We start from the raw sequence: 24,981 nt of genomic DNA on the forward strand, positions 1-24,981 counted from the left end.
CCTGGGATGCGGACGCGATGCTGGAGCTGGGAGGAGGGTCGCATCGCAGGCCGACCGCTCGGCTCAGGATGAGGGAGGGACGAGTTGCTTCACAGAGCTTGAGATCCTGCGCTCGGGAGCGAGAGGGATGCGTGGTGGGCAGAGGTGCAACACGTGCCCTCTAGGCCTCGGAACCCCCGGTCTTCCTCTCTGCCTCCTGTTTCCTCGGTAGTGACCAGCCTGTGCTTGCTGCTTTTCACACCCGTAGAAACCAGTCTGCTGTCCCGAGATAGCCACCGGTCAAAATCAAGCGCAGATGGCCCTCCACGAGGGAAGTGACCATTTAAGGGATCCGGAAGAACGGATTAAAATTCACTACAGAAAAGAACGGGTTTTTTTATTTTTTTAGTTTTATTTTTTATGAAAAAACAAAACAACAGCTGGTTTTTAAACAGAGACAGAGGAATCGGCTAGTTCAGGGTGCACCAGACTGTGCGTTGAGTGGCCAACATCCACGTGTGTGGTGGGCAAGCCTGTGTGCCCTTTAAATAAACCACAGGCCTGAGCCTTTTCAGGAGGCACCTGAGCATAGTCGGTGCCTAAAAATACCACGTGACCACTAACAGATTAAAAGTGCGAGAAGTTTAAGTACAAAACTTAAATCTGACAAACAAAACTCTGCGGTCCTGTTGGTTCCCCTTCATCGTGGCTTTATGCACTACCCGATACCTTCTCTTTCTCAGGCCTTCTGTCGTGAAGCAGAACAGAAATGTCTTCTCCTAGACGGTCAGAAAGGGGACGATAGTTGCTTACCATACATGATGTTGCGCTCTTAAAATAGATTTTTTTTACAGTCTAGCACGGAGCAAGAATGGTGACCTTTATTTTTTTTTCAACATTTATTTATTTTTGGGACAGAGAGAGACAGAGCATGAACGGGGGAGGGGCAGAGAGAGAGGGAGACACAGAATCTGAAACAGGCTCCAGGCTCTGAGCTGTCAGCCCAGAGCCCGACGCGGGGCTCGAACTCCCGGACCGCGAGATCGTGACCTGGCTGAAGTCGGACGCTTAACCGACTGCGCCACCCAGGCGCCCCAAGAATGGTGACCTTTAAACAGTTCTTGTAATGATTCTGGCCTGTAGCCTGCTTTTGAAATGGAAGAGTTTGATGTAAATAAGCAATTCATACGTGAGAGACTGAATCTTACTTCTTCCTCCAGTAAGTGGTACCGGGTGCTCTGCTCTGTCACAGATCGCTCCCAGGTTTTCTAAGATACCCGTTTTGTACACAGCACGGTGATCCTGAGCTGTGAATTCTGCCCTGGCAACTAGCCTGACGAGCATTTAGATTTTCTCCGTACTCCTGCATTCTTAGAAAATGCCTATCCAAAACATTTTTTCATTGTGGTTTTTTTTTTTTTTCCTATAAAAAGGATACAAAATAAGGGCCCTAAGGTTTGTATTTTTCTAACTTGGTCTGTAATTTTGCATAAAACCTTTCAGTTCTTCCTCATAAATTTATTCTTTTTTCTAACAGTATGCCCATTCATTTCTAATTTTCTAATTTCTTTTGAAAGCTCTAGCATTTTAATTGCTTATGGAAACTAATCGATCTCCTATCCTTGACAGTGATTTCATTAAGATCTGATTTTTTTAAATGAAGTTTTTCATATATATTATTATATTTTGGTCTATAGTGTGGCTTGATCTAAGAACCCAGTCTACCGTTGAGAATCTTAGTAAAAGAATTCCAGGAAATAATAACTTTGTCAAGGTAAGAGATGTCTTCAAAAGTATACTATAAGTAATGCTTGTTTAAAAAAAGGGTTTAGAGATTTCACCTGAAAGACTATTCGGGCCCTATATCCTATCGCACAGTAATTATTGGATACATTTTACAGGCTATCCGCAGATAATTGAGGGTAACTGAAGTATTTACCTTTCTGTCTTCTTGCCCTGTGGTGGATTTGAGGATTCATATTCCAAGGTCGATAGGCTGAAGGGGATGATAAAGTGTCCCAGTGGCTTAAGCCATGCTTCCCAGGGCATGCTTCCTGTAATTCAACCATGCTTTCAAAATCTGTCCTTCTTGGTTTCTACTATCTGTCAAAGAAAGTTCCGGATGCTTTGGAGTTTTTAGGCATCTGGATTCAGAGGGACAAAGTAAAAGTCACTCCAACTCCTCCCGAACTCCTCTTCCACTTTATTCATATGAAGGAAGCTTATAAAAATTGCCTATATTTCAGTCCATATGTAGAGCTCTCTTCAGATAAATGAAGGGAGAGAGAATTTTTTTGAAACTGGCAAGGTATTTTTCTTAGCAAGGTCAAGGCCAACTTCTCCTAGCATCCAAAGGAAGTTCTGGGGTGTTTGTTTGTTTATCCCCTTGATATTTATTTGTCAGCAGGACCCTTACGGCAGTGGTTCTTGGTTGTGAAACTAGCGTTCAGATCCCATTAACTGTAGCAATTGAACAGACCATTCCCTACCCTCACCCGCCCGAATAACTTCAGGCTAGTCCTGAATATACCCTCACCCACTTCCTATTCTGTTCCTCTTTGTCACCCTGCCCAACCCTCATCCCCACCTCCAGTTACTTTGCTTCAAGGGATGCATGTTTTTCTCTTCGGTGCCATCGTAGGCCGCTTTTACACTCTCTACCCAAGTCATAACAATGAAATATTACGGACTACCTCACTGTTGGCTCTGTGGGATGATCCTTGGTCCTTCAAAGAGAAACGATCCCATAAATTATTTCCTTTCATTATTTTTGAGCATTGATTTATTTTTTCTAGGAAAGCTAGAAAACCATGAGTTGAGAGTCTTAACTTACAGGGTGCATTAAAGTATTAAATGGCTTGGTTTGAATTTTCTGTAGTTAGGTAATCAATGAGGAGACCAAAGATTGGGGGAGGGGAAAGATAGTTGCATTATTTTGATGTATGTATCTTCTTTACCACTTTCATTTAGCCTTTATAAATAAATCTAGCATTTAATATACTAACAAAAATAGGAGTTGGACTGATCCATTCTAAGGGAATACTGGCCCTTTACCCTTTAGTCGGTCCACCGTCTCTTTGCTCCATGTCCTTGCTGAGTTGAGGCAACTCTTTTCTTCTATAGAACAACTCAATGTTGCTTTCCTCTGGCATGTCCTTGAGCTCGACTTTAATCTCCACTTACTTTATGTTATGGTATTTGAATATGTATGTGTGTAAATATATATACTTGTTTATGACATAGTTTTTACACACATAAGTCTATTGCTGTTAAGTCGTCCACGTTTTGAAACAAAATTCTCTGGTGTGGTCGTTAGTCTATGATTTGATGTACTCCCTGATTTTTAATAGTTTAAACTATCACTTTTAGGAAATACAAAATGAAAAGCAGAGTTTTGGACTAGGTTCTGCATGTACTAGTCATCACAAAAGCTAACATCTACGTGTTCACGCTCTAGATCCCAGGGTACTGTGTCATTTAATTTTCTCTTTACCTTGCAACGTGGATGCTCTTTGAACTGCAAACACATCACACTGATCTTTGTTCGTGAACACGCCTTCCTGTGCCACAAGATAGGAAAAGTATTTTTATCCATAATACCAGGGGGCTTGGCTTTAGCGCCATTGAATGTTTTGGGATTTGTTGCGTTTGGGGGGGTTGGTGCTTTATTTTAAACTGTTAGGAATTCACTTTGCTGGCTGAACTTCATAACTGTTTTTAGTCCAAGACAGGCCTTCCACTTAGCACTTACTTCAGTGCCGTGAAACTTCGTTGGCTCCTTGACAATGTGAGAAAAGTTCAAAAGGCTGTTGAAGAGGATAGAGCTCTTTTTGGGACCATTGATTCGTGGCTTATCTGGGTATGTTTAAATATAACGTATGCATGGAGAAAGCTTTTCAGAAATTTTTTATACCACCTGTTTTCTATTAAGAGTTCAAACATTTTAGTTGGCAAAATTAACATTTCAGCCTCCATTTAAGAGGCATTTTTCCTTACTTCCTCCTTAGTTTTTCTTGCTTTATTTCCGTAAAAATGGAGGATGATCGCCAAAACCATGTGTCATGTCTATTCTCTTACGAATAAGTAATTTAGGTAATTAGTAATTAGTAATTAAGGTAGTCTTTTTCTCTTGCCTATCATGTATTCTTTTCCACTGGTCATTTCTTTTTTTTATTTTAGAGAGAGAGAGAGGGTGTACACGTTTGCACTCACATGAGTGAGGGAGGGACAGAGGGAGAGAGAGGGAGAATCTCAAGCAGGCCTCATGCTCGGCACGGAGCCCGACACAGGGCTCGATGCCCCAACCGTGAGATCACGACCTGAGCAGAGTATCGAGAGTCAGATACTCAACCCGCTGAGCCACCCAGGTGCCCCTCCACCGGTCATTCTTAAATGCAACAACTATTTAACATGATAAACATCTATGTGACTTTTATCATTTGCTTTCAGTATTACACAGCTGTCTCTTATTTAAGCCAGAATATAAAAAATCATGGTGGAAATTTCACTGTCTAATCTTTTGGCCTAAGCCGAACACGGATGAGTAGAAACTAACATTTTAGACATTTCCCAGATTTATCTTAAAAGTACCTGTTCTCTCTCCCTTTCTCTCTTTCGTTCTCTGTCCTTTTTATCGTGGGCGTTTTCAAATATACCCCAAGGTTGAGGGAAATAGCGTGATGAACCTCTACATCAGTGGGCCAGCTACAGCAGTCAACGCTGGCCAATCTTGTTTCAACTATACTCACATACTCTAGCTCCCCACGGATCATTTTAAAGCAAATCCCCCCCACACACTTTCATCTGTAATTACTTCAGTAAGTGTATGGTTATCTTTTTCAACGTTCAAGAGAGCGTGACGAGAATATTGTCCCTGTTCTCATTTACCGCACCCACTGAGCAGATGTTCCAGACCCAGTACCAGGAAGCAGCGCCTTCTCTGCTTGGCCAGGGCCGGCCGTGGGTGGCGCTCTCATGGCCCACCGTTTTCACGCCTGTCACAGTTGACATAGTTCTGACGATCAGTTGCCTGGAACCAGAGTGAGGCAGGCTGCGGCAACTGTGAGCTGCAGGAGACAAGGGAGCGCGTCTTGCTGTGGGTCGAGGGGGACCTGCTCACGGGATGCCGAGATGCCTTTTCTCCGCTTCAGTTCCCGCCTCCCCTCTTAACCGCTCGCACACGAAAGAAAGCGGCAATCCTTTCAGCTCCGCTCTGAGGATATTAACACTAGAGAATTTAAACCTCTGCTTTTGGGATATATGCTTGGGTCGGCGCAGCCCAATGAGAATTGTTATTCTCAAAAAACAAAAACAAAGAAAGAGCAACACAGAGTTCTGGAAGATCCTGAAGAGGCAGACGTGTCAATACAGTTCACTTTGCCAAATCTGAGAAGACTGCATTTTGCAAAGATAACATGAAAACAAAACTGATTTTTCTGTGTAACCACCAATGGACTAGAAGCTGTACTAACGTGGTGGCCACTTAGCCATGTGTGGCCACTGACAGCTTCAGATGTGGCAGGTCTGAATCAACATGTGCTGTGACTGTAACATATATACTGCATTTAAGTAGGTAAAATGTTGGGGCACCTGGCTGGCTCAGTCACTAGAGTGTGTGACTCTTGATCTGGGGCTTGCAAGTGTAAGCCCCACATTGGGCATAGAGACTACTTAAAAATAAAAGAATTTATTAATCAATAGGTAAAATGTCTCCGAAAGAATTTTTTATATTAAAAGGATATTTTGGAGATATTGGGTTCAATAAAAGATATGCTCTCATTAAAATTAATTTCACTTGCTTCTCTATGCTTTTTTAAAAATTTTTTCAAATATAATTTATTGTCCAATTGGCACCGTGTACAATTGGATGACCGTACAGCACCCAGTGCTCGTTACTTCGCTCTAGTTTTTAAATGTAGCTAGTAGACAGTGTAAAATTACGTATGTAGCTCGCATTATATTTCTGTGAGACACTGCCAGAAACGTCAACATTCAACAATTGGCACGTTCCATTCTCCTGCTTTCTGCACTCTGCTCCTGATTACAGCCCTTGATGACATGTAATTTAAGTTGCAAATTAGTGCAAATTTAACATGTCCTGTCCTGTTTATTCTATCTAGAGTTTGACGGGAGGGGCCAACGGAGGTGTCCATTGCACGGATGTAACCAATGCAAGTAGGACGATGCTTTTCAACATTCATTCTCTGGAGTGGGATAAAGAGCTCTGCGAGTGAGTTGGGTTTTGCCCTACAAAGCAATTGCCAGATACGTTACCTATTTATAACCCAAATCTTACTCTTCTCCGATGTCGGCAGAGCACCAGACTTTAATTGTTGGTATTTTAACTACAGTGTATATACTGCGTATTCAAACAAGAGACTATTGTTGCGTATATAACAGACAGGCCAAATTAAGTGTCTCGATTAGGAAGGTTAGGTTTATTTAGAAACGTACTTTGTGTGTTGTGTGCTTTTTGTTTTTTATCGATTTGTGTCAAATGAGAATGTTAAGTATCCATACCCACAACCATGGTCTGCTGGCTTATTATTTAACTCTGCACTCCAATACATTCATTTTCTAATAGTTATTTACCTTTTCGCTTCTAAATACATATAAATGCGTCCAGATATTTATTTAAAATAGTGTTAAATACGCAGTTTTTAATTGTTTTTCAGATTTTTTGAAATTCCAATGAAAGTTCTTCCAAATGTTCGGAGTTCTTCTGAGATCTATGGCTTAATGGTAAAAAAAAAAAAAAGTGTTTTAAATTTCATTTTTAAAAAAGCTTTACTATTCAAAATTCCAAAGGCAGTTGTGTTAGCTTTCCTTGTTTGATAGTTGTGACTTTTCTGTAAGTGTTGGTAGTATGTAAGACGAGAATTTAGTGCTGTTTGTATAGTTTAATAACTTAAAAATTTTAGAATCCTCCTTACCAGTTGATTTTGCATTTTATAAACTTTAATTGGCTTTTCTTGGAATATTCTGCTTTTAAAGTATTACCTCAATAATCTAACTACAGAGGGTGGCCTGCGAATGTTTGAGCTGGTTTATTATTTTAATTGAAAAAACTTTAGTAGTTGTGGTGTCGGCTTCTATTTTATGGGAGGGTGTCTTCACATTTTAGTGTTCTTTTTCCTGTTGAATTTCTTTGAATAGCCAAACCATGTTTTTTATATTAGATTCTTTGTCAGCCCCAAAAAAAACTTTAGCAAAGAAACTGAAAGCAAACAGTCTCTTTCCGATTTGTGATTGCTAATTAAACAGGTTTCCATAATGCACATTTTTCTGTCGATTTCACTGAAACCGAGAGAAAAAGTCATTTTAGCAAAAAGCGTGCTTATTATCACTGAGTATCTCTGAGTACGCATCAGGGATGAAAAACCTCCAGGAGGATTTGAACTGGTATTTGAACACAAAAATCTAGAATTCACGATAAAAGTTAAAAATATGTCTAAGATAAATTGTAAAAAAAAAAAATATTGTTTAGACATTTCATGACAAATATTAGAAACTCTCCTTACAGAGTTAATAAAAATTGAGTTAAATACTGAGTGCTCTGGCTAAAGCTTGAGCAGGCTTCTTAAATATTTCACTTACAATAAAGCTTTCTCAGGTACCGTGAATTTTTTTTAAGGGGAAGCACTGCTCATCTATACTAAAAGTGCTTCGATGACTTCATAGCTGTCTATACACTGACTTGGGTCAGAAAAAAGAACTTATTCTTGAGAAACAGTTTTAGAGAACGGTTGAAAAAGCATTTACTGGCCTAGTTTTTTCTCTTGCATTTAAAATATTATGCTTCTGTCCCCCTTTTTCCCCCTTGCTGACTATAGAAAATCTCTCATAGTCTGGTGAGTAGGTTGCCCACCAATTATGCTACCCATTCATTTGGAAAAGATACAGTGCATTTCCATTTAGTTTTAGACAAACAGAAGTCCATTTACTAAACAGATTCTTCTAGAATCTCGTGACCTTCCAAATTACTGTAAGCTCTAGGCAAGCTTTAGGTTTTCTTTAAAGTCATTCGTATCTGTTTGTTTTTAAGTTTGCCCTAAGACTGAAAGTGGTGTTTGAAAACAGAAGACCAAGGTGATTTTCCAGAGTGAGAAATTCTGACGTTCCCCGTGACAAAGTACAGTTGTGATGTGCTTTGGACTTTAGCATAACAGGGAAATGAGATGTAGTTTTTAAATGTCCTAAATGCCTGTCTTAAAGGAAACTTGACCAGCCTTTCAGACTAGTTAGTTGGAAATGCACTGTCCCTTTTTCTGCATGCTTCACCAGAGGACATTCCCAGGAATCCTCCGGAGATCCCTCCCTAAGAAGAAAAAAAGAGCGCTTTATGTGCCTGAATGCACATTAGCAGATCCTGCTGGTAGTCTGATAATAACTTCCAATAGTATAAGCAATGGCTTCTTTTAGTTTCTTAGTATATTAAGATATATAGCCTCTAGGTTTCCTACAGATTCACTGTGTGTTCTTCGCGAAATTTAGCCTTCACTTATTATCCAGGTCCAGATTTTCTAAGAATGTATACAGTACATAAAAACGGCAGGTCTTGAATTAAGCAGAAAGCATGAAAGAAATAAAATAATATCCACCATCTAGAAGATGTTTTCTATTTTGTGAAGCCTAAAAATATACGCTGTTGTTTCCTTATCACTGTAGCCCTGTGAGGTGGCTTCCGTTCTTACCCTCATTCGAGCAGATAGGGAACCTCACGCTCCCGGAGGCTGGGGGACTGGCTCCCAAAGGGCAGACTAAGGGGTCAGTCAGTCCAAAGCTTTTGTTTGGCGCTCTTCCTAGTTGAATATGTTTTTGTTTTTTTTAAATAAGTTCTGTAACATACACAGCCACTTATATCTCATTTTTGTTCTAGAATGCTGGCCATATTTGATCAAAATAAAAACCGCTCTTCGTGACCTAAATTGAACTCTTGCTTAGCTAAACTTGAAGAATGATGTTGGCTCTACAAACAAATAATACCCAATACCCAGACGCGCTTGTGTTTCTTAGCTCGAGTAGTTTGGGTAGGAAGGATAGTCGGTAAAATCCAGCCTTCCAAAATGAGAATGTTCCATGCTGGTTTGATAGCTATGTGTATGTTCATTTTAAAGGATGCATTCGTTTTCCTTATTAACGGCAATAATAGAAAGAACTATCAGACCCAGGCTTTCTTGTTACCTAGATTCCATTTTGTAGATCAAGAAATTGAGGCAAGGAGAAGTTTCAGCGGCCTGCTCAGTGGCTTAACGCTGACTAACCAAGAGTAGACCCCACGTCTCCTGAGTCCGAGTCCAGTGTTTGACGTCCATTCTCCAATGCCGTGTCTCTTCTTGTCATTCTAGAAATGTCTAGTGTCTGTCTCTGAACCACATATGTAGTTGAATCACTTGCTTTGTCTTGTCTGCCCACATGCTCTGGCATGTTGCTATTCGTGTTCATTCCTGTTGCAGTTTTGTTAGAGACAATAGTTTGTGATTATTCATAATCCTTTTTTCCCAAATTTTATTAGAAAGCTGGGGCCTTGGAAGGTGTGCCAATATCGGGGGTAAGTTTCACCTTCCTGCTACCTCCCCAACCTTAGTCCCCTTCCATGTCATGGGTTTCTTCCTATATCTGAATCAGCCTCCCCCATCCTAAACTATGGAAAACAAATAAAAGCCGCACAATTGGCTGATTCTTGTTCTTATGTGGCACAGTATGGGCCACTGAGAATCTTTTGATTAAATTCTAGCTCTTCCTTCCCATACGTACTATCTTATAGGGGCTTTCAGAAATGGGAAAATGGGGGCTCCTGGGTGGCTCAGTCGGTTAAGCGTCCGACTTCGGCTCACGTCATGATCTCGCAGTTTGTGGGTTTGAGCCCCGCGTGGGGCTCTGTGCTGACAACGTGGAGCCTGGAGCCTGCTTCAAATTCTGTGTCTCCCTCTCTCTCTGCCCCTCCCCTGTTCATGCTGTGTCTCTCTCTGTCTCAAAAATAAATAAACGTTAAAAAAAAATTAAAAAAAAATTCCTTGATAAATAAAAAAAGGAAAAATAAATCCTATGGCTGTTCTAAAAGGAAAATTAATAATATTGTCTTAGTGTTCTTTATTGTCATTTATACTTTCAGTGTTTGGGGGACCAGTCTGCTGCATTGGTGGGACAAATGTGCTTCCAGGATGGACAAGCCAAAAATACGTGAGTTTAAGAAATAAATTAAAAAACCAATGGTGTTTTGTTTGTTTGTTTCTCCCTTTGGTGCTTTGAGGAAAATCTGTTGAAGTTCATCCAGGCTGAGAATCAATAACTTAAGAGTTCCATTAAGATTTTGCCATTTGGTTTTCTTTATCTCCTTCAAATAAAATACATTATGCTGTATGTATACACACTGCTAAGGCTTGTAAAGACCTTAATTTATAAAATTCGATACATATTCCATCCAGAAACTAAGTTTTGGTTTAAAGTATTCATGGTGGGGAGTGGAGGAGGGCAGAGCAGAGGGGAGGCAGAGCCATGATTTAAGCTACATTTCTCCGGGGCACCTGGCCGTCTCCGTTGGTGGAGCATGTGACTCTTGATCTCGGGGTCATGAATTCAAGCCCCACGTTGGGTATAGAGATTACTTTAAATGTTTTTTAATTAAAAGAATTAAATAAATTTAATTAAATAGACTATATTTTTCAACCTACCGTCCCTATCTTAGACTTTCTCACTATAACTATAAAGTTATATTTTTGTGGGATCTTCCGTGCTGTTTTCCTGCCATTGTGTTTCCCCCCACCCCCTTCACTCCTTGGGAGTTTCTCCTTCGACAAGAAGCAGAAGCAATGATGGAAGTAGAGATTGGGTGCATGTTTTTCCTTACTACTCATACGTGGGGAGTCTGTAACCAGCGCCATATCTCAGAGCGATAAGGTTTCTCACATTTTCAGATGAAAAAACAGATGCTCAGGAGTGGTTAAGCTACTAAGTGAAAGACATCACCTCTGACCCCAGGTGGATCGGATTCGACTTAGCCGGGGCTCTTAACCTCTCTGTGTTACTGTACCCCATGCAGAGAAGATTCCCGTAGACCCAGCAGGAGACTGTCTACAGTGAATTCTTCTTTTGTAGGGAATTTCCTAATTCTCTCATCAATGTTAACCGCAGTGGTTATGTTCTTCTTTTGTGAATAATGGAATGTCTCACATTTGTAATTAAATATTTTGTAGCCTAGCAGGGTCAGCCGTCCCCATGTGAGAGTGTGACATTATTTGTGTGAGTTTTTCTTGGAGGAGAGAGAAGAGATATGAGAAATCTTTGCAGGGCATGGTGTCCTGTGGGTATGATCAAGAGAGCCTGACTGAGCATGGGTCTGGAAACACGCTCTGCATTCGGGGTTCCAGGCAGCTGCATCAGGAACCAAGAGAAATGATAGACAACTAGGCTGTTTCTCCCCCACCTTCCCCGCTCTGCCAGGCACACTTAACGCTGGTCAATACTTGACTCTACTTGTCAAGTCCCTAACCGAGTGTAGAGCACGTGGGAGGTGCCCGATAAAATCGTCTGCTTTTCCTCCTCTCTACTCCCTTCCCGAGTAAGCCTTGACCAGCCAAGTCCTAAAATGATGACTTTAAGCGCGGGAGGGCTTAGCGAGTACCTCTCCAGCCACTGCCGGTTGGAGACGGGAAATAGCAAATGGTAAGATCTCTGGGCCCGTATTTCTCTTCCTGAGGGGGAAAGAACAGAAGTGCACAGTTCATCATGTTACAGATCAGAACTTCGGCGCCGTTAAGAAACTTTGAAAGCCTGTTGTTGGGTTCCAAAGGAAGGGGAGGAAAATCACAGAAGATTATGTTAATAATGAGATGTTTTGAAGAATGAGCTATATCGGCAAGTGCACAGAACACTGAACTAGTAGCAAAGAGGGAAATGGAAGACTGTGTTTAGAGGATGTAGTGAACATTCGGGTAGGGCAGTGGTAGAAAATAAGGCTAGGATCATGTCGTGACGCCCTTAGTTTCAGACTGAGGAGTTCTTTCCTGATTAGGCAGTGGGACACCTCTGAAGGTTTATGAACTGGTTTTCAGAGTGACTAGAGTCATTCGTTAACAGCACTGAAGTCCTTGCCCAAAGCGAGGAGAGACTAAACGCAAAGAGGCCACGTAGGCATCCCGATGACGAAGATAAGGACGAAAAAGAGTGGGGACGGAGCAGGAGGCTGTAGGTGGATATCCGGGGCACTGGAGAAGGACGAGAGACAGGAAATAGGTATTGAGTCTAGTCACCTGGGCCCAGTGGGTAGGCTGAGCCGAAGTAAGAAACAGGTCTGAATAGTATGCATTCTGTTTGGGACCTGTCTGTGGTCCTGGTAGGCTGTGCATTGCACACACCTGTGAATATGGAATGAGTTCAGTATCAAAATAGAGCTTTTAAACTTCCCTTATTTAGAGGTGATTTTTAAAGCAGTGGAAATAGATATACCAAGAAAAAGTATGCAGGTGCAGGAGATACTTAGGACAAGTAACAGACCCAGGGATGGGCCATTCACTCATTCACGTGGAAACCCAGGGTAGAGATATTTAAGAGGGAGGCTCGGTCAGCAGTACAAAATACTACAAAAAGGTCACGGAGGCCGAGGATGAGAAGCAACCATCCTACGTAGAAGGTAGGTCCTCAGTGGTGACTTCTAGGCATGAAGCTTCGGTAGAACGCTCAGGACGAAAGCCAGGTGGCACAGGGCCAAAAGAGACGTGGGCAGGTGGAAAACAGAGACAGCCAGACTGAATGTACTTTGCAAAAATGACCATCCAGAAGTGGTGGGCAAAGTAGGCGGTTTGTTACTTAACAAGATCATGGCAAGTTCGGGGCGTTTGTGTTTGTAAGTTCGAGCAAGACCAGAGAATGTTTCTTTGGAGTCTGAGTAGAGGGCAGTTGGGACTTGAAAATGACTGAGAGAGAAGTGATGGGCAGAATGAAGTCCTGAGAGGTTGGAGATAGTGGGATCAAGTGAGTCCGTCCCTTCAAACCTCAGCAGGGAGCAAATGACCGCCATCTCCGAATTCAGTGGAAAGCCCATCTCTGTTTTGATGTGGAGGAACTGATTATGGGTGGTAGTAATTTTTCTTTCAGCTTTTCCAAATTTTCTACTTTTTCTTGAATGAACAGGGATTATTTGAACTTTAAATTTTGCTCTTCAGGGCGAGAACCTAAGATAGATGCCCTCTCTCCCCGGAGGCATTAAGTAGTGTAAAGGAGGCCTTTCACCTCCTTTACAGCTTCCGCCAGGGCCCCTCTCCTCCTCCTGGGCGCCATCTTTGAGGGGGCGCCCTCCCCTGTGAGGGACGGCAGGCAGCCTTTACCATCACAGAGGTTAGAAAAGCCAGACATCTTTCTGGGATGCTCAAACGCAGCACAATCTTGAGAAAGGATAGGTATACCATATAAATGCTGAAAGCTCCATATATGTTTAATGACTGGGGAGAAGAAATAATAACATTTAAGAGAAAAATAATTGCCTGTGTCCTGTTTTGAAAGCTGTGGCCTCTATGTAGCAAGAGTCTCTCCATACACTGATAAGGTTCGTTAATTATCTACTAAGCATACTAACTGAAGAATTCACTTTTATTAAATGCCTCGAGCCTTTGCATCATTCTGGTACTTTAAGATTTGTACACTACTGTTTGGTATACAGAGTGCGTATATGGGGGCCAAATTGGTACAGATTTCTCCTTTAAAAAGCATGAAACCGGTCATTAACTTCCATTTTTAAGAGTAATTATTAAAGGAGATTCATTTAAAATATATAGCCTTTTCAGCATTGTGTTAGTAAAAGGGTGTGGTGATTTATGTGTTTTAATTCGTAAGTTTATTATTGCCTGTACCTGGTTATTTGACTGGTGTCTTTAAAAATGTAGATATTCGCGGGTGGCTCAGTCGGTTAAGCGGCCGACTTCAGCTCAGGTCATGATCTCGCGGTCCGTGAGTTCGAGCCCCGCGTCGGGCTCTGGGCTGACGGCTCAGAGCCTGGAGCCTGTTTCCGATTCTGTGTCTCCCTCTCTCTGACCCCCCCCCCCGCCCCCGTTCATGCTCTGTCTCTCCCTGTCTCAAAAATAAATAAAACGTTAAAAAAAAATTAAAAAAAAATGTAGATATTCGCTGGGGCGCCTGGCTGCCTCAGTTGGTAGAACATGTGACTCTTGATCTTGGGGTTGTGAGTTCGAGCTCCGTGTTGAATGTAGAGATTACTTAACAGTAAAATCTTTTTGAAAATTTTACTTTAAAGAATTGTTTTAATGTTTATTCATTTTTGAGAGAGAGACAGAGTGTGGGTGGGGGAGGAGCAGAGAGCGGGAGACACAGAATCCAAATCAGGCTCCAGGCTCTGAGCTGTCGGCACGGAGCCCGACGCGGGGCTCGTGAGATCATGACCTGAGCCAAAGTCAGATGCTTAACTGACTGAGCCACCCAGGAGCCCCTAAAATTTTTTTTTTATTTTAGAAAGAGAGAATGCACGGGTGGGGTAGAGGGACAGAGGGAAAGAGAGAGAGAATCATAAGCAGGCTCCACATTCAGTGTGGATCCCAATCCCGGGCTCGATTCCACAACCCTGGGATCCTGACCTGAGCTGAAATCAAGAGTCAGATGCTCAAATGCCTGAGCCACCCCAGGTGCTCCAATAAAATCTTTTGGAAAAATGTAGATAATTCACTTATCACATGCTCCTTGAATGTGTTAAACTGTTCACGTGCAGTCAGAGAATATATTCGAGTGAGAAGGGATAGAAGGTCTCGGGTTCATTCTTCTTCACGACAGCGGTGCGTGGAAAAATGTTTTTTGGAAAAAATTGCCCTCGGTTTCTATTTTCTCCGCACGACAAACGCAGCCGATAAGGTCTGCTGACTTAGTGCTAACTGGTAGTAGCTTCCGCTGGGATCCCTCTGGCCGCCCCGGGACCGCATGCTCCCCCTTCTCCCACCTGCTGGAATGTCAGAGAACACAGCAGCAGGGCCCTGCTGCCCGTGGGGAGGGAATCCCAAGCTTGGGCAGGCCTGTTCGTAGAGAGCCAGGGTTGATAGTCGCAGCCAACTGTTTCCCTGTGACCCCTGCTGGTATCAGTTTGGATAATTTCTCTCCCTGGCCCAAGTCATAACCACTCACTCACGTCCAATGCCACACTTGTCACCGAGTCCAAGGCTTATGCTAATAAGGCTGCCATAAAATAAATGCACTTTTTCACGTCAGCGGTGTCCCATTCTGGCTCCGTCTCTGCCACCTGTTTAGCATGCCCTATCCTGCAGAGAGGATATATGTGCCTCCATGCCACTCCTGTCACCGAGGTCCAGCTGCACTTCCCTGCACTCTGGACCTAGCCTCCCCTCCATGCCCCAAGATAGCCCTGGGTCTCATTTCCCGACTGTGCTAATGATGGACCTAAGCAGCCCGCTTAGGGAAATGCCTCATTCCATGTGGGTTAGTAGCAATGTAACTGTGACTGGACATAGAATTTGTTGGGATTGGCTGATATTTTAGAAACACAGTCCTGGGCTATGACTAAGTACTAAATACCATGCTTGCATTTTTCCATTAGGATCTCACTAAGTACATTTTCTTCTAGACTTATCTTTAAAACGTTATTCCAAAAGGAGTATGTAATGCTTCTTAACTTTGGGAACTTTTCTAAAACTTGAAGATGACGACTTTGATCGTGCTGAGTTAAACGTCGTTTTGAATGATTTGTATTATTCTTTCATGATGTATTTTTAATAAAATTGTCACGCTGTTCGTTCTTCTCCTAACTACAGGTATGGAACAGGCTGCTTCTTACTGTGTAATACAGGCCGTAAGGTTGGTGTTTTCCGATTAAAAGATTGCTGAAAGTCTTCTTTAACTTCCTATCAAGAGTGCTTGAGCATAATTTGCTATTAAGTTACTTAGGATTCTGCAGATTTTCTTTAATGTTTGCTTTTTAAAAAAACTTATGTATCGTTTAATTTACATCCAAGTTAGCATATGGTGCAACAATGACTTCAGGAGTAGATTCCTTCGTGCCCCTGACCCATTTAGCCCATTCCCCCCCCACACCCCCTCCACGAACCCTCTCTTTGTTCTCCATATTGAGGAGTCTCTTCTGTTTTGTCCCCCTCCCTGTTTTTATATTATTTTTGCTTCCCTGCCCTTATGTTCATCTGTTTTGTCTCTTAACTCCTCATATGAGTGAAGTCATATGATACTTGTCTCTCTCTGAATGACTGATTTCGCTTAGCGTCATACCCTCTAGTTCATCCACGTAGTTGCAAATGGCAAGATGGCATTCTTTTTGATTGCCGAGTAATACTCCATTGTGTGTGTGTGTGTGTGTGTGTGTGTGTGTGTGTGTACACATATACATTTATCCATTCATCCATCGATGGACGTTTGGGCTTTTTCCATACTTTGGCTATTGTCAATAGTGCTGCTATAAACATTGGGGTGCGTGTGCCCCTTCGAAACAGCATACCTGTATCCCTTGGATAAATGCCTAGTAGTGCAATTGCTGGGTTATTAACTCTTCATTGGGGTTTAATTTAGAGCTCAATAAAAATGATGACAATCACTAAATTTCAGTGGCTCTAGTAAGAATCATTTTAGGTTCTTTGAATGTTCTATGTGTATCTTTAATTGTGGTGGGATAGCTACGCTCGGACCTGACCCTGTCAGACTCTTAATGCAAATCTAATCTGGAGCAAGGGATAAGCTTTTTATACTGTTTTAAGTGTACTGTCCTTAATACTAGTAATTTTAGCTGTTTAGATTTATTTTTTTAATTGTTACATATTTATTGAATTGTTTTCTACCTTGTTCCTGTTAGCTTTTCCAAATAGTCTTCTGCCAACCTGTTAATTTCTTGGCAGCTGAAGTATTTTTCTGTGTCCCGCAGTGTGTGTTTTCTGAACACGGCCTTCTGACCACAGTGGCTTACAAGCTCGGCAGAGACAAGCCGGTGTATTATGCGTTGGAAGTAAGTACCTCTCAATCAATGTGGATAATATGACAAACAGTCACGGCCAGGGAGAGTCACAGTGCTTCCTAACACCTTTTCTGGTAGATTTTCATAGATGATAAGACTGGAAAAAAAAAAAAAACAAACAACCTCAATTTTTTTTTTTCTTGGCATTTGGTTAAGTGGAAGGAACCTGGCAGTGAGCTGGGGTCAGCACTCCCAGGGGATCTGGAGGACGTCGGCTCCTGGATCTTTTGCCGGTCACTTGAGGCACCTTGCAGCCGCTTGGCACGGTGTAAGATTTTCTGTCCGTGAAGTTTAGTGCAGGTGTTGACTTGCTCGCCAGTATTCCCCGTCAGCTGGAAAATGCTGTGTTTTTTGTAACTGCAGCGCCCCGGTGTTCCAAAGAGCACCACCGGGGGCAAACGCAGATGAATTCCCTCCATGTGTCTCCCCATAAAAATAAATTTTGTCTCACATTTTGACGTGGGAAAGAAAGTGAGGAGACTGATGCCAGTTTTCAGTGGAAGCGTTTCTTCCGAATACATTTGTCAATTCTAGTAGGAATATATCAGCCTAAGCCTGTAGGGCGTGGTGAATTTGTATTAGGAACATTAGTAACTTTTCTAGATAAGGTCGAAGAAGCAGTACTCTTTTTATAAAATCAGGTACGTTCCTTTTTTTCCTAAAGATTTTATTTATTTATTTATTTATTTATTTAGGGGAGAGTGTGAGCAAGGGAGAGGTAGAGAGAGGGGGACAGAGGATCTGAAGCGGGCTCTGCGCTGACAGGCTGACCGCAGTCAACCCGACATGGGGCTCGGACTCACGAACTGTGAGATCATGACCTGAAGCCGAATCCGGACACTTAACCGACTGAGCCACCCAGGCGCCCCTACAGTTCATTTTAAATGGCTCCCTTGTAATGTATAAATATACAATTGATCTGAAGATTTACTGAGGCTTCTTTCCTAAAGGATCTGATAATAATTTGGTCACAAGCGTTAGACTTCTGTTTAGAGTTCAAACATTGTATTAGTTGCTATGCCTAGAGCACAAAGAATTTTCGGGTTTTGTCTTGCCCCCTCCCTGCATAAGCACTGTGCTCTCTCCCCCAACCCCTTTTCTATGGATAATAGAAACGTTTAGGAATAATAACAGTATCCTATCATTTCTCAGAAGTTAAATTCCTACAAGCCCTGTTCTGCTCTGTTTCCTGCTGTGCAAAGTGCTTATTAGTACAGCGCTGGGCACATCAGATATGTACTATCTGATAAATGTCACCCTATAGCAATTAAGTAAGCCGAACAACTTAAAGAGTCTTTTCCCCTTATACTGGAGACAGTCGTTTAGAATTATAGATGCCTTAGACCTGGAAAGGGACGCTGCGATAGGGCTTACCTGGTTTCAACTTCCCTCCCAATATGAAGAATCTTATCTTCTTTCCCTCACCGATAGCCTTCCGACTTCTGTTTGAAGATGGCACCCAAAAAGCCTCCTTAGACGTAGATCAGCTGTCAAAAGCATTCAAATACTAACAGGCACCTGTCGGTTTTTCTGGGTCTTCTTGCTCTAGGATAAACTCCTCCAGTGTCCTGATGTCATACAGTTTCTGGATCCTTTCTAGTTCTGGACTCCCTTCATGAGACGCATTCCAATTTGTCGGCATCTTCCAGAATGGAATAGAATATTCCGCATGTAGTCAGACCTGTACTCACTAGTGTGATTTGTTCCTCTCTGACCATAAACACTGCTTTTGCCACTCTAACCTGAGAGTTCATTAATTTAGTCTAATAACCCCACCATATCATCGCCTCCGGGAGCAGATGTTAGAATATCTGGCGCTTTCTCAAATGACTCCTTATCAAGCCAAGTCCTCTCCCTCTCCATTCCGTATTTGGGCAGATCTTGTTTTTTTCCTTAAGTCATCTCTACACCCAACATGAGGCTTGAACTCAGACCCCAAGATCAAGAGTCACATGCTCTCATGACTGAGCCAGCCGGGCATCCCTGCAGATCTTTTGTTAATCTGAATTCAGGTCTTTGTTTCTTCCTGTTAAATTTCGTGATAGTGATTTCAGCCTATTGTGACATTGTGGGTTCCTTTTCACTCTTTGTTATTTTTCCAGTTTTGCCTCATCTGGAGACTTAACAGGCACATGCTTTATGATTTTGTTTCAATCCGTGTAATTTTTTAAAAGATTCAGAGAATTTGAAAGCTGACACGGCCAGTAGTAGATCAGATGACAACAGGCTTCCCTACCCCCTCACAAGGAATTTGAGAGTCGGAAGTGAAATTGGAGTCACTTGGCCAAAGTAACTTTTGAAAGCTAGTAAGTAGCAGGTCCAGGATGCAAATTCAGGTTATTAGACATCAAAATCTAGACCCCCTGGGCCACCCACTGTGCCATCGCCGTTCTCCTGAGTCCGGTGTTCTTTTCACTACATCTCAGGTCACTCCTTTCATCTCCTAACCTAGCAGCCTGAGCCACAACATGTACACTTACACACACACACACACACACACACACACACACACACGTTCACAGTAGTAGATAGGATTTTGTTTTCTGTGTCTTCTTTCTTTTCAGTTAACAGACATGTAAAAACATTGAAGCAGACCAAATGAGAGGGCAAAGGAGAAAGCTACCTTGGGAAAACTTTTTCTCGCTAATTCCACTGGGTCACACCACTTCCATGTTTCGTAAGTGCTTACAGAGTATATAGTTGATGATCATTGCTTTAATTTGACAGATTGTTGTTAGGCTTGGCGACCTGAGGTATTAAAATTTCACTTTGTGGGGCACCTGGATGGCTCAGTCGGTTAAGTGTCTGACTTCGGCTCAGGTCACGATCTCGCGGTTCGTGAGTTGGAGCCTCGCGCCGGGCTCTGGGCTGACGGCTCGGAGCCTGGAGCCTGCTTCGGATTCTGGGTCTCCCTCTTTCTCTGCCCCTCCCCTGCTAGACTCTGTCTCTCTCTCCTTCAAAATAAATAAACATTAAAAAAAATTATTTTAGGGGCGCCTGGGTGGCGCAGTCGGTTAAGCGTCCGACTTCAGCCAGGTCACGATCTCGCGGTCCGGGAGTTCGAGCCCCGCGTCGGGCTCTGGGCTGATGGCTCAGAGCCTGGAGCCTGTTTCCGATTCTGTGTCTCCCTCTCACTCTGCCCCTCCCCCGTTCATGTTCTGTCTCTCTCTGTCCCAAAAATAAATAAAAAACGTTGAAAAAAAATTTTTTTAAAAAATTATTTTAAAAAATCTATAAAAAAATTTCACTTTGCATTTTTTAAAAACTGAAGCAATAGCTGTGTACCTCACATCGTTTAGTCTTCCACTGTCCCTCTGCTGATTTGGAAGGAACATAATGCATTTCTCTGTGCTTTTGTTGTTTTGGGTTTCATTTCTTTTGTGGGCACCTTTAAACTTTTTTAAAAAAATTTTTTAGTGTTTATTTTTTTAGAGAGAGGCAGAGCACGAGCAGGGGAGGGACAGAGAGAGAGAGAGAGAGAGAGACAGAGGATCTGAAGTTCGAACTGGACCTGAGCCGAAGTCAGACACTCAACTGACTGAGCCATCCAGGCGTCCCAGCACCTTTTCATTTTTAAGATGTTACTTAACTATATATTTTCCTAACCGTGTTTATAGTTGTTTAGTATTTATTTTTAACGTCCCACCCATGATGATGACCTCGAATGCTTTTCCTCTGTCACCTCCAACAGCAATCATGTCATTGAGCTTAGTAAAGGTTTCATTTCCCCTTTTTCTTAAACATGCAGGAATAAGTTCTGTTTTCTTTCTAGTCCATTGTATATCATACTTATTGGCTTATTTTATCATTTTCTGTGTCCACTGTCATTTCTTTGGGGTGAAACTTTTCGTGGCCCTACCGCCATTTTTTCCTTGCAGAGGGCCATCCTTTTGTAGTTCTCTTACTCAGAATCTGAGGTCTGGTCCTTTTAGGTTTGTCTGTATTTTTTTTTTAACGTTTATCTATTTTGAGTGAGAGAGAAAAGGTGTGAGTGGGGGACGGGCGGAGAGAGAGAATCTGAAACAGGCTCCATGCTCCGCACTGGAGCCCGACCTGGGTCTCAATCTTCGGACTGTGAGATGGACCTGAGGTGAAATCAAGAGTTGGATGCTTGGGGCGCCTGGGTGGCTCAGTCAGTTAAGTGTCCCACTGCTCAGGTCATGATCTCGCGTTTCATGGGTTCGAGCCCCTCCTTGGGCTCTGTGCTGACAGCTCGGAGCTTGGAGCCTGCTTCAGATTCTGCATCTCCCTCTTTCTCTCCCCCTTCCCCATTCCCACTGTCACTCTCGCTCCCTCGAAAATAAATAAACGTTAAAAAATTTAAAAAAAAAAGAGTTGGATGACTTAACCGACTGAGCCCCCCAAGCACCCCAAGTTTATCTTTATTTTGCCCTCTCTCTGGGGTGTTGTTTCTCCAACATCTCTCTAACATCATTGAACACCGTTGAACGTGTAACATCATCGAAGTTATCTGGTTTTCCTATGATGTGCCTGGGTTTGGATTTGATTTCACTCATCCTGTTAGATAAACTGGATACAAGTCTGTCTCGAGGTCTGAGAAATCTTCAGCAGGTGTCTCTTTTAAATACTGCTACTCTACCATTGCCACTGCCCTCTTCTGTGACTGCTAGCGTATGGGTGTTGGAACCCTTCAAACCAGCCTTGATGTCCCTGAACCGCTCTTTTACGTATTTTTCATCCCTTGGCTTCTCTGCGCTGCATCTCCAGGGAGCTACTCACTACCTACCTTACATTCCAAACCCTCTCTTTAAAACAAAACAAAAACTGTTTTTATTGTGAAATATGAAACACGTACAGAAGAATGCATAACAGACCAAAGTACAGCTTGACAAATGATTATAAGGAGAAGGCCCAGGTCGGGAAACAGAACACCGCCCCCAGCCAGGAACCCCTGTGCGCCCCTCCCACCCCCAGCCTCTCCCTGTCCCCTAGGGAAACCAGTGTCCTGCCTTTTATTACAATCACTTCCTTACTTTTCTTTAGAGTTCCGACACATGCTATGCACAACCTTGAACCCCAAAGTTGAGTTTTGCGTGTTTTCAATACTTTATATATTAAAAAATATAAAAGAGAAAGTGAGAGAGATCAAGTCATACAGTATGTATCCTTTGATGTGGCTTCTTGCGCTCAGTATCACATCTGTGAGGGTCGTCCGCATTGTTACACAGAGCTGTGATAGCACCCCTTCTTGTTACCAAACGAAAATGCCACGGTTTAGTATTTATCCAACTGTCGACGACCTTTCAGTTGTTTTCTGTTTTCGTCCATGATGAAAAATGCTACCGTGAACAATTTTGTATACATCTCCTGTGTACGTATTTCTGTAGGAGTAGAATTTGTAGGCAGTAGATTATGAGTATCTTCCCTCTGAGTAGATAAACGCAAACCAGTTTTCACACCAAAGGCATCAAGTTACACTGTCATGGGCAGTGTATGGGAACACTGCCTCCTCTCTTCCGTCTATTCTAGAGTTGATCCCACCTATTACATTCTTTTTTTTTTAATACTTATTTTTGAGAGAGACAGAGACTGAGAGAGAGAGAGAGAGAGAGAGAGAGAGACTGGGGGAGGGGTAGAGAGAGCAGGAGGCATGGAATCCGGAGCAGACTCCAGCCTCTGAGCTGTCAGCACAGAGCCCTACTCCGGGCTCGAACCCACAAACTGTGAGATCACAACCTGAGCCAAAACCAAGAGCCAGATGCTTAACCACCCAAGCCACCCAGGTGCTCTGCCAGGTTTTTTTTTTTTTTTAATGTTTATTCTTGAGAGAGACAGAGCGTGAGTGGGTGAGGGGCAGAGAGAGAGAGAGAGAGAGAGAGAGAGAGAGAGATGGAGACACAGAATCCAAAGCAAGCTTCAGGCTCTGAGCTGTCAGCACAGAGCCTGTCGTGGGGCTCGAACCCACAAACCGTGAGATCATGGCCTGAGCCGAAGTCGGACGCTTAAACAACAGAGCCACCCAGGCACCCCAAGCCCCTCCAGGATTTTTAACTGGTTATTTGTTCATATCCACCTGATTTTATTTTGCTTGTCTTTTCTTTTGATTCATAATTTAATGGCTGTTTTTTAACATAGAAATCGTGCCTTAATTTATCTCTTTGAATACTTTCAGCACTTACTCTAAAGTCTTTGTCAGAGTGGAGTGAATTTTTTTAATTTTTTTTTAATTTTTTTAATGTTTATTTATTTTTGAGAGAGACAGAGACAGAATGCGAGTGGTTTAGGGGCAGAGAGAGAGGGAGACACAGAATCCGAAGCAGCCTCCGTGCTCCGAGCTGTCAGCACAGAGCCCGACGCGGGGCTCGAACTCCCGAGCTGTGAGATCATGGCCTGAGCTGAAGTCGGACACTCAACCGACTGAGCCACCCAGGCGCCCCAGAGTGGGGTGAATTCTTTTCCAGCTGTTAAGTTTAGTTTACTGGTTTCCTGATAATAGATTTCTTCGTGTGTCTTGAAATTTTTACTTCTAGTGTCATGTATTAAAGCCACAGCCTCTGTCGGCCCGTAGTTCTCCCCACACAAGCGGGAGAGCGCCACCTAGCCCTTGGCGTCAGGCACTGAAGCCGATGCTATTCCTTGTGTCACACAAGACATTTGGGACCCTTTTCCTCTGGAGGAGCCGGGTCCCGGCCACCACTCCTGCCTCCTGACACATACAGAAAACCTAAGCAGAACCTTGCGGTCTGAAGCCCTGTGTGTGCGGTTGGTGCATTTCTCTTTCTGTCCACATCCACCGCCGCTCTGCACCTGAGTCAGCACATGCTGTTTTGGTGTTCCCTTTTGACATTTTGCCCTGTTATCCTCTGTGTCGAGAACAGAGAGAGGGGATTTTTAAAGTGCAAACTCACCATTTCTGATGTGGACATCACCAAGAGAATTCTTTTTCTTTCTCCCTGCTCCCTGGCATGTGATGCCTCCAGGCCCGACGTGTTACCATCTCTAAGCTCCAATTTTCATTATTGGTGCAAAGGAATTGGGGCACGTGATCCTTGAGTTGTTCTAAAACTTTCAACTCCTACTAAACCGCTTTAATTTGTCCCACTCTTTCACTAGAAAATTTCCCTTTGCTTTAAAGATTTTTTATTTTCAAGCAGTCTCTACACCCGATGTGGGGCTCAAACTCTACAGCCCCGAGGTCAAGAGTCCCACGCTGCACCCACTGAGCCAGCCAGGCGCCCCCACTAGAACATTTTTCTTGGTGGCGGGAGAGGTTGAAGCAAACCGGAGCAGTTACGTGGTTCCGCCCTTTCTCTGCCACCTGCTCATAGGACCCACCTGCCTTAAGCCATGCTTCTCCCTTTCCTCGTTTATCTTCTTCCAAGTATTATTTCCCACACACACAAAAAAATCCCTTTGGGGGCCTTTAGTATTTCTGAGGTTGATCTCGCTTAGGATCTGAGACCTCCCTGTTCTGTACTCTGTCACCGGGATGCCAGTTCCCCGGGGCCGCGATGCCTGTCTGGTTCCCCATCTCTTGGAGTGGACTGCCACGTAGGAGATACTTAATCAATATTGTCGACATACCAAACCTTAGGCCATTTTTTCTCCGTTTAAATATGAGCTTCGGGGGCACCGGGGTGGCTTCGTCAGTTGTGTGTTCGGCTCTCGATTTGGGCTCGGGTCATGACGTCACGGTCGTGGGATCGAGCCCCATATCGGGCACCGTGCTGAACATGGAAACTTTAGACGTGGAGAGTCTCCAAAATAAATAATTAAATCTTAAAATAAGTATGAGCTTCGAAAAGGGCTTCCCTGTACGCCCCCTTGGTTTCTTTAAATGTCCCCTGTCCCATCTCTTTCGTATGACTTATGATGATAGTGTGGAGACTTCTGTTTTAGAGTCTTTCAGCCTTCTTAACGCCAGATAATCATTTGTGTTATAAGCCTGTGTTCTTCTCTATTGCTGTATAACAATTTAATCACAAATATAAGCGGCTTGCAACCATACCCGTTTGTCTCGCAAGGCTACAGTCAAGGTGTCGGCTGAGGCTATGGTCTCGTCCAACACT

General features: G+C 43.0%; 1 protein-coding gene across 3 annotated transcripts in view; it reads left to right on the forward strand.

Moving 5' to 3' along the window:
• Window positions 1-24,981, forward strand: part of GK (glycerol kinase) — a 77,581-nt gene that overhangs the window by 35,150 nt on the left and 17,450 nt on the right. For all 3 annotated transcript variants that reach the window (XM_047843469.1, XM_047843466.1, XM_047843468.1), the window contains 8 exons: window positions 1,677-1,753; window positions 3,701-3,838; window positions 6,099-6,208; window positions 6,654-6,720; window positions 9,494-9,529; window positions 10,094-10,161; window positions 15,747-15,789; window positions 16,862-16,942. In XM_047843469.1, the coding sequence (XP_047699425.1) occupies window positions 1,677-1,753; window positions 3,701-3,838; window positions 6,099-6,208; window positions 6,654-6,720; window positions 9,494-9,529; window positions 10,094-10,161; window positions 15,747-15,789; window positions 16,862-16,942 (620 nt within the window). The remainder of the gene's footprint in view (window positions 1-1,676; window positions 1,754-3,700; window positions 3,839-6,098; window positions 6,209-6,653; window positions 6,721-9,493; window positions 9,530-10,093; window positions 10,162-15,746; window positions 15,790-16,861; window positions 16,943-24,981) is intronic.

The sequence above is a fragment of the Prionailurus viverrinus genome, chromosome X, assembly GCF_022837055.1.
Source record: "Prionailurus viverrinus isolate Anna chromosome X, UM_Priviv_1.0, whole genome shotgun sequence".
Lineage (NCBI taxonomy): Eukaryota > Metazoa > Chordata > Mammalia > Carnivora > Felidae > Prionailurus > Prionailurus viverrinus.